This window comes from Solanum stenotomum, chromosome 1 (genome assembly GCF_019186545.1).
Source record: "Solanum stenotomum isolate F172 chromosome 1, ASM1918654v1, whole genome shotgun sequence".
Classification (NCBI taxonomy): Eukaryota; Viridiplantae; Streptophyta; class Magnoliopsida; order Solanales; family Solanaceae; genus Solanum; species Solanum stenotomum.
Genome location: NC_064282.1, coordinates 51443217 through 51459414, shown reverse-complemented (window position 1 = coordinate 51459414; position 16198 = coordinate 51443217). Strand labels below are relative to the sequence as shown.

General features: G+C 38.7%; 1 protein-coding gene across 1 annotated transcript; it reads left to right on the top strand.

The window, feature by feature from the left end:
• Nucleotides 1-6019: 6019 nt before the first annotated feature.
• Nucleotides 6020-6925, top strand: LOC125854160 (uncharacterized). Its single transcript, XM_049533682.1, has 2 exons — nucleotides 6020-6448; nucleotides 6542-6925. The coding sequence occupies exons 1-2, from the start codon at nucleotides 6020-6022 to the stop codon at nucleotides 6923-6925; spliced, it is 813 nt and encodes a 270-aa protein (XP_049389639.1).
• The last annotated feature ends 9273 nt before the right edge of the window (nucleotides 6926-16198 follow it).

Sequence of the window (16198 nt, the reverse complement as noted above, 5' to 3'; positions counted from 1 at the left end):
TATGACCACAGTTTGGACTTAGACTAATGTTTTAGTTAGTCATATGTTCAGGTTAGGGTTGTATCCCTTCTTGTTTAGACTTATTGCAGAACTTTAGAGGTTTTGGTACATTGACTTTCGGGTTCTAGGTATATTTACGCATTTGTTTAGTTGTTAAACCATTGTTTTGGAGTTTATGGGAACTTCCTATGCTTTTCCTTACCATTTAACTTTCTTCCATAACTTAAATGCCCAAGTATTTTGGTTGATGTTTTTAGTTTGGATTGTAGTAATGGTTCTCCCACCGGAGGGTTAGTGTGGGTGCCAATCACGATAGTCTAGGTCGTGACAAAGTTGATATCGGAGACTAGGTTCATTGATCTCAATGTACCCAAATGAGTCAAGTAGAGTATTGTGGAATGGTACGGAGATGTCTATACATTTCTTCGAGAGTCTGTAGGACTTTAGGAAATGTGTTTGTTTTCTATTGTCTCCTTTTGTGCTATAACTTGAGTCCAATTGGTATCTGGTGATTCGAATTGGCATCTAACCTCCTTCACTATTCTATTCGCAGATAGTTAATACCACGTTCAATGGTTTCAGGCCCCGTAGCTCCCATTAATGCTCCAGCTAAGGAATCTATATCAAGATGTCGCGGTTGATGTAGTGGTAGAGAAAGAGCTAGGGGTAGAAGCTGAGGAATGGCAGAACCTACTAGGGATGGAGCAACAGTTGGAGATGCTCCCAGAAATGAGGCCCTTCCTGGGCAGCATAAAGAGGTAGAGGAGAACTTAGAGGTTGAAAATGAGGAGAAAGTTGGACAAGAGGAAGAGATTCACGCTGAGACTACAGGTATTCCTCCTTTGGACCCAGCGTTAGCTCAACAAATTTTGTAGTTTCTGAAAGGGTTGGTTGGTCCTAGAGTGCTTCCCCCTATTCAAGCAACACAAGCTCCCGTTAATCCTCATATTGCTATCACTATCCCCAAGGTGGGAGGGAATGTAGGTAATTATGCTTTCTTTCATCCTTTGTTCGGTCCTGTTATGACTGGTAAATGAACATGAGATTTTGACCAAGTTCATGAAGTTGAAACCTCTTGTGTTCCATGGTTCTTAGAGTAAGGATGCTTATGAATTCATCCTAGATTGTTATGACAGGCTTCATAAGTTGGTAATTTTCCATCAACATAGGGTAGAGTTTGTGACTTTTCAACTTCAAAGTGAGGCAAAGTAATGGTGTAGAGGTTATGTGGAATGCAGATCTTCAGTTTTACCTCCACTTACTTGGACTCAGTTTCATGCCTTCTTTTTAGAGAAGTATATGCCTAGGACTTTGAGAGATCGCAAGAAGGATAAGTTCATGGCTTTGGAGCAAGGTGGTATGTATGTGGCTGCTTACGAGGCTAAGTTCCATGCCTTATCTAGATATGCTACTCAACTAGTGACTACTGAGGAAGAGAGGATCCGTATATTTATTAAGGGACTAAATTCTGAGTTGCAAGTATTATATGTTCATATGACCTCTGCAGGGAAAAGCTTCAATGAGGTATCAGACTTTGTGAAGAAAGTAGAGGGTGTGAGGTGAGACGGTCAGGGTAAGGCATTGGCTAAGAGGGCCAAGAACTCGGGTAACTTTCAAGGTTCTTACTCTAAGGGGTCAGGAAGGCCAACACTTGCAGCCAAGCCAATTCAGCCCGCTAAGCCCGCCTCTATAGGTAATTACTCGAGAAATTCACCTCATAATTTGATCAAGGATTGCCAGGGAGCCGCACCTTCGGCGGGCAGCATGATATCTTTTGATCATACCTGTTACAACTGTGGAGAACTTGGGCATATTAGGAGAGATTGTCCTGACCCGCACATGTCGGATTCTGCACAGCAGCAGTCTAGAGCAGTGGTGCCCGCAAGAAGTGGGAATAATGGTCGAGGGTGTCCACAAAGTGGGCGAGGAGGAAATCAGTGAGGCCACGGAGGTTGGGGAAATGGTAACAGAGGGAAACGTATAGTGCAGCCAGGCAGGGAAGATGCTCGTCACGATGATAGGGCTCAGTGTTATGCCTTCCCGGGCAAGAGCAAGGCAGAGGCGTCTGACGTAGTGACCGCAAGTACTATTCTTGTCTGTGACCGGATGGCTAATTTGTTATTTAATCTGGGTTCCACTTATTCTTATGTGTCCATCAGATTTGCCTCATAGTTTTATATGATGTGTGATATACTTGATGCCCCTGTCCATGTTTCTTCCCAGTTGGAGAGTCTGGCATAGTCACCCATGTGTATCGTGGTTGTCCTATCTTGTTTATGGGTTTTCAGACTTGGGCTGATTTAGTGATTTTGGATATGACTGACTTTGACATAATCTTAGGCATGACTTGGTTGTCCCCCTATTATGTTGTGCTTAATTGTAATACTAAGTATGTGACTCTAGACATTCTGGGAAGGGAAAAATTAGAGTAGGAAAGGGTGTACAAGCCTAAGCAGTAATGACCCGTAAAATGAATAGGTGAAACTAAAGCCTAACAAGTTTGTTTGTGAGTATGTTATAGGATTTCATGTTGAGAAATGATGTCCCGAGCTATGGTTGAGGGGTTTAGGGGTTAAACGTCAAGTTACGACTCCCCAAGGACAAACCAAGGGGTCCTTGAGGAGGACCTAAATCCTAACCCCCAAGACCCCAAGAAACAAAAACGTTGTAATTTTGGGATGACCTACCAATGGGGACCTACGCCCCGTGGATAGCCTCCGTAGGTCAAGGACCCACAAACCACAGATTTGCAGGACAGGGCGTCACCACACCTACAGTCCGTAGGTAAGGGGTCGTAAGTCACCGTTGTGTGCTGTCAAAGTTTCGGCCTAAGTGGGGGCAACATGGTAAATTCCCTTTTTAGTTAGTTGAGTTAACGGACGGTTATTATTGGTTTATTAAATGTATTTTAAGGGATTTTAAATTATTAAACACTATTTTCAACTCATTATTTCAAAACACAAATTAAAAACCTCCCCTCCCCTCCAAAAGTTCTCTTTCTAGAAACTTCCATTGGAGGTGAGGTATTCAAGATCTCAAGCTCTAGTTTTCAACTTTCTCAAGTAATTTTCGTGGATTTATTCTATAAAAGGTATGGTAGTCTTCATCCTTGACTTAGTTTCTTTCAAGGAGCTAATTTACAGGGTGATTTCAAGTCCCTAATTTCCACCAAAAACCTTAGTTTTCAATTTACGCATGGGTTCAGTTCCAAAACAATTTCAAAAGCTTTTATGTGATGAATTATGAATAGAATGTTGAATTAATGGTGAATTAAGATGATTTCTTTTATGAACCCATGTTTTCCCCCAAAATCCTAAGTTGTGATTTGTGATTGGGAATTTATTGATCATGAAAGTATGTTGAATTGTTTATATTTATATTGAATTAGGTATTGAATCGTGTTAATTTACTTTTCTATTGTAGTATCTTAGATTTATGGGTTGATATTGATTCATAGCCTTGGAAGGCAAGTTCATGAAGGATCTATGTATGATTATGATGTGAAGGATATATATGTAAATTCAATGATAGTATTATGATCATGTTTAGAATGTAATTGTGTTATTGTTGAAATCATATTCTCAATTAACACTCATGAATGATGATTATAGAATGTGATTGTTTTTCTTGTATGTAATATATATCTTGAATTGGTAGGCTTATGCATCCTTTTGTTGTATAAAGGAAAGTAATGTGATGATGTATCTTGAATTGGTAGGTGTATGCATCCTTTTCTTATATAAATGAAAGTATTGTGATGATGTATGTTGAATTGGTAGGCTCATGCTTCCTCTTCTTGAATGAATGAAAGTATAGTTGATTGTTGAATCTTGGATCGGTAGGCTAATGACACCCTTTCATACATATGAATAATGAACCCTGGGATCGGTAGGCTTATGGCACCCTTTCATAAATGAAGTTAATGAACCTTGGGATTGGTAGGCTTTTGGCACCCTTCCATATATATGAGGTAAATGAACTTTGGGATCGGTAGGCTTATGGCACCCTTCAATGAAGGTTAATGATGAACCTTGAACTGGTAGGCTTGTGGCACCCTTTCAAGAGGAGTTAATGAGCTTTGCTAAAATGTACCTTGAATCGGTAGGCTTATGGCACCCTTTCATGTGTTATCTAATGTACCTTGAATTGGTAGGATTAAGGCACACCTTCATGTGTTAATGAATGTACTTTTGGTCGGTAGGCCAGTGGCACCCTTTCATGTGTAATAATGTTAAAGTAATGAACTACTCTATGGGAATGTAGGCTACGCACCGACTTGATTTGGTTAGATGGAAACTCTCCCAATATTTAGGCCGGGTTTTAATGATCATCTTCCTTATCCCATAACTATGTGCCCACATAGGTCTACCTAGTAGATCCATCTAAGCTATCAGGTACCGGTCCTACCTTAAGCAAGTAAGACCACCTATTTATGGTGTGGGGATTTATGACACCGGATTCCATGCCAAGCTCTCATAGTCTATGTCAGTTAAATGCTTATTCCCATCATGTTAGATACATACCTTAGATACTTGAGAGGTTCTAAATAATGTGGGTAGTAGTATCAGATGCTATCCATACATTGCACGAGTACTCTTTGAGAGGCTATGGTGTGATTCTATAACCTCTTAATGTTACGGAATGAATGTTCTCAAAAGGGAGGTAATGAAGAATGTTTGACTTATATGCTTAAATTTAATGATGCATGCTTTACTTGGAATGTATTATGAGTTACTTACTAGTCATGAATTATGTAATGTTTATGTCTCTTATGAGTGAGTATTGTATGAAGGTGGAAAGGATGAATGGAAAGTTCACTTTTGGTTGCCTTGATATTGTACTTAGTGTGGATGGTGCTATGAGATGCTATTCACACATTGGACATAGTACAGCTTGGGGTTGCTTGAGGTGAAAGCTTAATGTAACAAAATGTCTTATATGGTTGATTATGTTCTGATGTCAAGAAATGACTTGTATATTGGTTATGTTTGTATCTTATGCCTCTTTTACTTATGTTCATGAAGTTTTCTCAAATTAGCATAAAAGCATGACTTTCAAATAAAACGTCCGTTTTAAGCATGGTTTTTTCTTGGCTATCATACTTAGTAATTAATTGTGCTAACCCATATTTCTTCATGTTTACTACAAGTGTAGGTTCCGGCAAGTGAGTTGCTTTCTCTCGAGTTCAAGGACTTGGATTGAGATTCTTCCAAGACTAAAGTGGTATGTCCTCATAGATAGAGGACAAGTACTTTTGATGTTTCATTTTCTTTCATGTAATAGACATTTGTTAGACTTTTTTTGTAAAAGGGTCGTGACTCTATTTTGTTTCATGATATTGTTTAGATGGCCATGTGAGACAATAGACTTCCGATGTTTCAAATGTTTTAAACGGAGTTTTTCTATTGTATGGATTTAAATGAGTTTTAATTTTTTAATATTTCTATAATCTTATGCAAGGATATGATATGAGGCTTGTATGAGACTTTTCGGAGTCTTGTACGTGGTGTCACATCTAGAGGCTAGCCTTGAGTCGTGACAAATATGGTATCAGAGAACAAGGTTTTGGGAATGGTTTTTAGGGTTGATGTCTCACAAGCCACATATAGTAAAGTATTGTTTATGGGTGTGAGTCGCGATACATTTATGAACGAGAGGCTATAGGACGTTAGGAAGCTACACTTCTTTCATTACTCTTGAAGTCGTGCCATAGAATTTAGCTCTATAAATGTCTTTTTCCTAACACTTCTCTTTTGTTTATAGGATATGAATACAAGAAGGGAAACCACAAGAAGGGTGGAAGAGGAGATTCTGCATGATAGGTTTCCTCCCTAAGGTACTCAAGGTGACCAAGTTCCTCAAGGAAATGAAGTTCTGGTTGAGGACCAGACCATGACCAATGAAGAAGTTAGGTCGGGTCTTTTTATGATGGCTCAAGTCGTACCTACTCAAACCCAAGCCATGACGGCTTAAGCTACTAAGGGTGTTGAGGCTTATGTAAACCCCCAATGTGAGTACTATGGCTTCTAGGTTGAGGGACTTCGTGAGGATGAACCCTCCGGTATTTCTAGGTTCCATGGTGGGAGAGAATCACCAAGAGTTTTTGGATGAGTTGTGTAAGATAGTCAATGCTATGGGGATGAATTCTAGGGAAAAACCGGAACTAGCCTCTTACCAATTGAAGGATGATGCCCAAGTTTGGTTTACTCAATGGAAAAGCAGTAGGCCAGTAGGAGCGAGTCCTATTGATTGGGAAGAGTTTAAGAAAGAGTTCCTTGGTAGGTTTTTCCCCCGTGAAAAGAGAGAGGTTAAGAGGGAGGAGTTTATCAACCTTAAGCAAGGTAGCATGAGTGTGCAAGAGTACTTCTTGAAATTCACCCAATTATATAAGTATGCCCTATCTTTGGTGTCTAACCCTAGAGATGAGATGAGTAGATTTGTTACGGGCGTATCCGACCTAGTTGAGGAAGAGTGTCGTACGGCGATGCTCCATCGTGACATGAACATTTCTAGGCTTACGGTGTATGCTCAATCTATTGAGGAGTCCAACCTTAAGAGGAAGAATAAGGAGTTGAAGAGGTCTAGGTACAATGAGCAAGGTCAACTAAGGTTCAAGAGGAGAGATCCAAACCAAAATTCTTCAAACACTTCTAAGTTTAACAAAGAGAAAGGCGGTGGACCTCAATTTTCTAAACCTGCATGCACCACTTGTGGGAAGAGGCACTATGGGAAATGCCTAGCCGGTACTAATGGGTGCTATGGTTGTCGTAAGAATGATCACAAAGTGAACGATTTCCCTACTCTTGCGGCCAAAGAAAGAGAGGCCAAACAAGATTCTCTTAATGACCCGGATCCGAATGCTCCAAAGAGAAACCGTTTCTATATGCTTCAAGCTAACAAGGACAAACGAGCTCATCCGGATTAAGGAACCGGTATGTGGTAGTTCCTTATAGTTGTGAATGTCTTGTTAAGGTCCCTATGTTGTTTTCATGTTAGCCTTAGTATGGGCTTGCTCCCAAGGGGGAGATAGTATGTTGAATAGTAAGTTTGTTGAGAGTTTCAATATCCTTATCTCTTTCATTCTATTCTTATTCATGCTTGAGACCAAGAGTTCCTTGTAGCTTGTTTCATGTATTGGAGTCATGTGTGATATTCTGTTTCCATGGTCTCCTTATGATATTCATGTTCTAGATGAATTCTTGTTTAAATGAGAAAATAAGTTTTTATGAATTATGTTCCTCATGTTAATGTGCATTTAGTATGAGTTGTCTATATGCTTAATGAGGTGAATTGGTGAACATGCCTAAATGTGCTTTTGAGAGTAATTGCATAATGTGCCTAATGGTGTTATGTTGAGCATGATTTGAGTAGGAGAAGGTAATTCCTCCATTGAAATGAGAAATGTTGAAGTTTTTATGCATAATGAGTTTGTAGATGTAGTTCCTACTTTCTTGAGTTGCATGGAGTAAGTTTGAGAAGGAGTTGGTGTTTCCTCCTAGTTTTGTGCATTTTCTATAATGTTGCAGGCATTTATGGGCTGCTAGTCTTGAGTCGTTCATCCCTTAAAGTGTTTAAAGTGTCATTCAAGGACGAATATTCCCAAGTGGGGGATAATGTAACGACCAGTAAAACGAATAGGTGAAACTAGAGCCTAACAAGTTTGTTTGAGAGAATGTTATGGGGTTTCATGTTAAGAAATGATGTCCCAGGCTATGGTTGAGGGGTTAAACTTCAAGGTACAATTCCCCAATGACCAAACAAGGGGTCATTGAGGAGGACCCTAAAGCCTAACCCACAAGACCCCAAGAAACCAAAAAGTTGTAATTTTGGGATGACCTACAGATGGGGACCTACGCCCCATAGATCCATCCACACTCTGTGGATTGCCTCCGTAGGTCAAGGCCCCATTTGGTGACCCTCAAACCCAAACCACAGACCTGCAGGATGGGGCATCACCCCACCTACGGTCCGTAGGTAAGGGGTGATAGGTCACCACTGTGGGGGCAACATGGTAAATTCCTCTTTTAGTTAGTTGAGTTAATGGATGGTTAATATTGATTTATTAATGTATTTTATGGGATTTTAAAGTATTAATCTCTATTTTCAACTCATTATTTCAAAACACAAATTAAAAACCTCCTCTCCCCTCCAAAAGTTCTCTCTCTAGAAACCTCCATTGGAAGTGAAGGATTCAAGTTCTCAAGCTCAAGTTTTCAACTTTCTGAAGTGATTTTTGTGGAGTTCTTCCACAAAAGGTATGGTAGTCTTCATCCTTAACTTAGTTTCTTTCAAGGAGCCAGTTTCGAAGGTGATTTCAAGTCCCCCCCAAAACCCTAGTTTTCAATCTGTGCATGGGTTAAATTCCAAAATGATTTCATAAGCTTTTATAAGATGAATTATGATTAGAATGATGAATTAATGGTGAATTAAGATGATTTCTTCTATGAACCCATGTTTTTCCCCAAAATCCTAAGTTATGATTTGTGATTAGTAACTGATTGATCATGAAAGTATGTTGAATTTTTTATGTTTATACTGAATTATGTATTGAATCATGTGAATTTCCTTATATATTGTAGTATCATAGATTTATGGGTTGATATTGATTCATTTCATTGGAAGACAAGTTCATGAAGGATCTATGTATGATTATGATATGAACGATATACAGGTGAATTCAATGATAGTATTATTATTATGTTTAGAATGTAATTGTTTTATTGTTGAAAACATGTTCTCCATTAACACTCATGAATGATTATGATAGAATGTGAAAGGTTTTCTTCTATGTAATGTATATCTTGAATTGGTAGGCTTATGCATCATTTTCTTGTATAAATGAAAGTAATGTGATGATGTATCTTGAATTGGTAGGATTATTCCTACTTTTCTTGAATAAATGAAAGTAATGTGATGATGTATTTTGAATTGGTAGGCTCATGCATCATCTTCTTGAATGAATGAAAGTATAGTTGATTGTTGAATCTTGGATCGGTAGGCTAATGGAACCCTTCCATACATGTGAATAATGAACCTTGGGATCGGTAGGCTTATAGATCCTTTCCATATATAATGTAAATGATCTTTGGGATAGATAGGCTTATGGCACCCTTCCATGAAGTTTAATGACGAACCTTGAACCGGTAGGCTTATGGCACCCTTTCATATGTTAACTAATGTACCTTGAATCGGTAGGCTTAAGGTACCCTTTCATGTGTTCATGAATGTACTTTTGGTCGGTAGGCTAATGGCACCCTCTCATGTGTAATAATGTTAAAGTAATGAACTACTCTATAGGAATGTAGGCTAAGCACCGAGTGAATTTGGTTAGATGGAGACTCTCCCAATATTTAGGTTGGGTTTCAATGATCATCTTCCTTATCCCATAACTATGTGCCCACATAGGTCTAGCTAGTGGATCCACCTAAGTTAACATGTACCGGTCCTACCTTAGGCTAGTAAGACCACCTCTTTACGGTGTGGGGCTTTATGACACCGGATTCCATGTCAATCTCTCACAATCTATGTCGGTTAAACATTTATTCCCATCATGTGAGATACGTACCTTAGTTACTTGAGAGGTTCTACAAAGTGTGGGTAGTAGTATGAGATGATATCCATACATTGCACGAGTAGGCTTTGAGAGGCTATGGTGTGATTTTCTAACCTCTTAATGTTAATGAATGATTATGCTCAAAAGAGAGCTCGTGAAGAATGTTTGACTTATATTCTTAAATATAATGATGCATGCTTCACTTGGAATGTCTTATGAGTTACTTCCTTGTCATGACTTACGAAATGTTTATGTCTCTTATAAGTGAGTATTGTATGAAGGTGGAAAGAATGAATGGTAACTTCAATTTTGGTGGCCTTGATGTGGTACTTAGTGTGGATAGTGGTATGGGACTCTATTCACACATTGCACGTAGTATAGTTTGGGGTTTCTTGAGGTGACAACTTAATGTAATGAAATGTCTTATATGGTTAATCATGTTCTTTCTAAAGAAATGACTTGTATGTTGGTTATGTTTGTATCTTACGCTTCTTTTACTTAAGTTCATGAAGTTTTCTCAAATTGGCATAAAAGCATGGCTTTCAAATAAAATATCCTTTTTAAGCATGGTTTTTGTAGGGCTATCATACTTAGTACTTAATTTTGTTAACCCATATTTCTTCATGTTTACTACAAGTGTAGGTTTCGGAAAGTGAGTTGGTTTTTCTCGAGTTCAAGGACATGGATTGAGATTCTTCCTAAGACTAAAGTGGTATGTCCTCATAGATCGAGGACAAGTACTTTTGATGTTTCGTTTTCTTTTATGTAATAGACATTTGTTAGACTTCTATTGTAAAAGGGTCATGACCCTATTTTGTTTCAAGATATCGTTAGATGGCCATCTGAGACAATAGACTTTCGTTGTTTCAAATGTTTTAAATGGAGTTTTTTGATTGTGTGGATTTAAATGAGTTTTAATTACGTACTATTTCTATTATCTTATGCAATGACATGCTATGAGGCTTGTATGAGACTTTTTGGAGTCTTGTACGCCGTGTTGCATCTAGGGGCTAGCCTTAGGTCGTGACATAAGAAAGCTAAGATCATATCCTCCATTCGGGCTAGTAAACTGGTGGGGCAGGGTTGTTTGCCTTCTTTGGCTCATATTAGGGATGTTGAGATTGAGTCTCCATCTATTAAGTATATTCCTGTGGTGTAAGCATTTAGAGAAGTGTTTCCTATTGATTTGCATGGTATGCCTCCGGATGGAGATCTAGATTTCTGCAATGATTTGGAACCTGGTACCCACCCCATTTCTATCCTTCCATATCACATGGCTCCAGCAGAATTATGAGAGCTTAAGGCTCAAATCCAAGAACTTCTTGATAAATGATTTATTCATCCTAGGGCTTCCCCGTGGGGAGCTCCAGTTTTATTTTAAGGAAAATGATGGTAGTATAAGGATGTGTATAGATTATCGGCAATTGAATAGGGTCACCGTTGGAACAAGTACCTATAGCCTTGAATAGATCATCTTTTTCATCAATTGTAAGGTGCATCAATTTTCTCTCAGATTTATCTAACGTCTAGCTACGGTCTGTTAAAGATTAGGCATGAGGATATGCCCAAGATGGCGTTTAGAACCCGTTATGGGCAGTACGAATTTCTAGTAATGTCCTGTGGGTTGACTAATGCTTCTATAGCTTTCATGAATTTGATGAATGGGGTGTTCAAACCATTTCTTGATTCATTTGTTATAGTCTTTATTGATGACATTTTGGTTTATTTGAAGAATGAGGAAGAGCATGCCGTCAATCTTCGTATTGTTCTGGGTGTTCTTGGGAAACAAAGGTTGTATGCTAATTCTCTAAGTGTGAATTTTGGCTGAATTTGGCTACATTTTGACGGCATGTAGTTTTAAAAGAAAGGGTAACGGTAGATCCCCAAAAGATTGAAGTGGTTAAGAATTGGGTTTGCTCTAGCTCTGTTAATGAAGTTAGGAGTTTTGTGGGGATCGCTAGCAACTATCTTCGATTTGTGAAAAACTTTGCTTCTATTGCCACTCAGTTGACAAATTTGACAAAAAAAAAGAGATACCCTTTAAATGGACTGAAAAATGTGAGGCGAGCTTCCAAAAGCTCAAGACTCTCTTGACCACCGCACCTATTATAGCATTACCGGTTGAAGGTAAAGATTTTATTATTTATTGTGACGCTTCACATTCTTGTTTCGGTGCTATGTTGATGCACGCTAAGAATGTTATAGCTTATGCATCGCGTCAATTAAAGGTGCATGAGAGGAATTACCCAACACATGGTTTTGAGTTGGCAACGGTAGTGTTTGCTCTTAAGATCTGGCGACATTATATGTATGGTGTGAAGTGTGAGGTGCTTACCAATCCTCATAGTTTGCTGCATGTGTTCACTCAAGAGGATCTGAATTTGATACAAAAAAGGTGGATAGAGTTACTTAAGGATGATGATGTCACTATTCAATACCATCCAAGCAAGGCTAATGTGGTGGCAACCGCTTTGAGTCGAAAAGTGTTGAGTATGGGTAGTTTGGCTTGCTTGAGTGTAACCAATGCGCCATTTGGCTAAGGAAATTCAAACCTTAGAGTTGAAGTTCATGCAGTTTGGCATCTTAGAAAGTGGTGGGGTGCCAACTAGCATTGAAGTAAGGGCCACGTTCATTGAGAAGATCAAGGCCAAACAATTTGAGGATGAAAATTTGACTGAACTTAAGAAGAAGGCTGTGATTGGTAAGGCACAAGAGTCCACTCTTGCTGCGAAAGGAGTGCTCACTTTTAAAGGAAGAATTTGTGTTCCTCGAGTTAATGACTTAATTTAGAAATTGTTGATAGAAACCCATGGTTCACGATATTCTATTCATCCGAGTGTGACCAATATGTAATGAGAATTGAAGGGAATTTATTGGTGGCCAGGAATGAAAAGAAACATAGCGGAGTTTGTGGCTAAGTGTCAAAATTGCCAATAAGTAAAATATGAGCATCAAAGGCCTGCAGGTTTACTTCAGAGAAAGCCAATTCCAAAATGGAAGTGGGAAAGGATAGCCATCGATTTCGTGTTTTGTCTTCCCAAGACTTTGGGGAAATTTGATTCTATTTGGGTAGTGGTTGACAAATTGATTAAGTCAGCCCATTTTATTTCAGTAAGAATAGATTATAATGCTGAACAATTGGCCAAAGTTTATGTGAAAGAGACAGTGAGTGGCATGGGGTGCCCCTCTCTATCATCTCAGACCGTGGTACCCAATTCACATCCATATTTGGAGGGAAATTGCATGATGAATTGGGCACACAACTCACTTTTAGTACAGCCTTCCATCGTCAGACGGATGGGCAGTCAGAGAGGACTATTCAAGTGTTAGAAGACATGTTGACGGTTTGTGTGATTTATTTTGGAGGGCATTGGGATAAGTTCTTACATTTCTGTGAGTTCTCCTATAACAATAGTTACCACTCCAGCACAAATATGTCACCGTTTGAGGCACTTAATGAGAGGGGATGTAGATCTCCTATAGGATGGTTCGAGGCTAGAGATGTGACACATTTGGGGGTTGATTTAGTGATGGATGCTCAAGATAAGGTGAGAGGTATTCAAGCTAAGATTTTAGCAGCACAGAGTAAATAGAAAAAGTATGCAGACCATAAGGTAAGACATGGCATTTCAGACCGGTGAGAATGTTCTTTTTAAGGTATCATCCATGAAAAGGGTGATGAGATTTGGCAAGAAGGGCAAGCTAAGTCCGCGATACATTGTTCCCTTTGAGGTTCATGAATGTGTAGGGCCAGTGGCTTGTAGATTGGCTTTATCTGGTATTTTGAAGAGATATCATGGTGACGGGGATTACATCATTAAATGGGACTCAATTGTGTTAGAGAAAGACCTCCAATATAAGGAGGAACTAATTGTCATTCTTGATCATGATGTGCGTAAGTTGAGGACCAAGGAGATTAAGTCTGTGAAAGTTCAATGGAAGCATCGTCCAGTTGAGGAAGCTACTTGGGAAACTGAAAAGGACATGCGAGATAAGTATCCCTAGTTGTTCGTCGATTCAGGTACTACTCCATTCTTTCTTTAGCCTATTTTTCCTAAGTTTGTCACTTGGGGACGAATGATGGGTACACTAGTATTATTGTAATGACCTGTTCCCATCGTTATTTAAAAGCCAACGTGGAAAAACATTAGGCCGAAAAACCTTTTCGTAGTATCTAGGGATTTCACAACCTAGTCCAAATTTGGATGAAATTGGAGTAAGTAAAGTTTAGGGAAATTTGGTAACAATTAGGAAATCTAAGACGTTAAGGAACACATACGACTTTACGAAATTGAATTCAGGAGAGTAGAACTCTCGAAATTGATCTTAGCATAAATGGGTACTTTCTGAGTATCATGGGATGAAGGTGTGTTGTGAAATGTGAGTTTGGAATTCTTAAATCGACTCACTGGTTTCATGCAAGCCACTAAGGTGAGATTATTCCCACCAGGGCGGGGGCGCTGTAGCAGGGTAAGTACCGCTGTGGCGGGACAGTCGCGACTTGCAGTCGGAAATAAACCCCAAAATCATTTTATTTTGCGATTTTCGAACTTGAGAGCTAAGGAATGAATCTAGGGCTTTTCTTGACAACTTTCCACCATTCTTGAGGCTATAGCTAAGATTTTCACTCCCCAAATCCATTTTTTGATCCGTAGAACATAATCTAATGTGTAATTTTCGATGTGGGAGGATTTTGATCTGGAAATTATGGTGGAAAAAGCCCTAATCTAGGTATGAGAATCATGGGTTTGATCTAGGGTTGATAGGATTGTTGGTAATCTGGGTAATTAATTATTTTTTTTATTGATCCCCATGTTATTATGATTTTTTGTAGACCAAGAACGAGCGAAACGAATCCATAAAGGGAAGAATCATGTTTCTTAGGGGATTTCATGTTGTGTGATATATGTTTGTTCTTGCTTCATTATAATATATGTTTGTATGTGAATGTTGCATTGTTGATCACACTAGTTATAAATGAGATAAATCAATGATGAATGCCATGAATCATCTCTTTATTGTATGATTATGAAAATATACTGGTGATTGTGATTGTTGCTTGTTGAATGGATCGGGTGTTGCGTTTCGACACACTAACATGGATCGGTTGCCACATTCCGCTATAACTATGGGATCGGTTGCCACATTCTAATATAATCATTACATCGGGTACCACGTTCCGGTATGCTAACAGTTTGGGTTCCATGAGAGGACCATTGACTTGACATAACTCTATAATTGAGAATTGTGAAATGCTCCTTCGTTCTTGAATGTTGATGATATTGTATACATTTGGTATATGTGTGTTATTATTATATTGTATTGACTTATGGATGTTGCACTTATTGGGATAGTTGTGTGATCCTACCAGTACACTGTCGTTGTGTACTGATACTACACTTGCTCTTTGTTTGTTGAGTACAGGGGATCTTCAGGCGGCTATTGACAGACCTCGCTTAGAAGATCAGTGATCGTCGTTCGAATTCAAGGGTGAGCCAGTTTTTCTGAACTTCCATGAGTTCTCTTATGTCTAGGTCCACATTTCGGACTTAGCCTAATGCTTTAGTTAGTCTTATGTTTAGGTTGAGTTTGTATCCCTTCTTGTTTAGACTTATGGTAGAACTTTAGAGGTTTTGGTACATTGACTTTCAGGTTCTAGGTATATTTCCGCATTTGTTTAGTTGTTAGACTATTGTTTTGGAGTTTATGGGAACTCCCTATTCTTTTCCTTAGCATTTAACTTGCTTCCATAACTTAAATGCCTTAGTATTTTTGTTGATGTTGTTAGATTGGGTTGTAGTAATGGTTCTCCCACCGGAGGGTTAGTGTGGGTACCAATCAAGATGGTCAGGGTCATCAGTTCTTTAGTAAAACCTCCGATCAGTTTAAAGTATTGAGATCAGTAGTTAGAAAGTCTTTTGGAAGTCCAAAAGTATCTGAATTGGAGGTTTATACTCTAGGAGTAATGAAAAATGGAATGAGAAATGGAAAAATGTGGGCAATGCTCTAGAACCTCTATGTGGATTATTTAGCAAGGTTAACATCAATGGTGTTATTCATTGGATGGGTTGCAAAAAATAATGACAACATATACTCATTTAACAGTTTTACTAAATAGGTGCAGTCCTTGTCAACTCCGTGTGGTTTGCAAACCCTATTGTTGGGCTTAACGCTAGGGGAGTTGGGGAATTGTTTGTGTTTGTCTGATGATAGGCATAATTAGTATATTGAATATGGTGGATGAAAGAATATGGAATAGTTAAATGTTCGACTAAATAACGCATTTTGAAGGATAGTATTCAAGCAAATATATGTGGTGATAAATTTATACCAATGTTACTTTGGAAAGATGGAGAAATCTTGATGCAAAGATATTTTGGCACACAACTTCTTTCTTACAACCCAAAAGAAAATAAGTTTAAGAAGGTGAAAGTGTACGGTGGCACTGGAGCAACTAGCTACACTCCAAGTTTTTACTCACTCAAGGATGTCATTAAGGAATGTTTTCAAGTCGCATATGCCTTTCCAAAGATTGAGCTAGTTTAGATGTTCAATTTGTCTTATTTCTTCAAGAAATGTTTTCATGTATTATTTAGCTTAAGACCTGAGAACTTTAACACCTTTATGGATGCTTTTGAGGTCTGC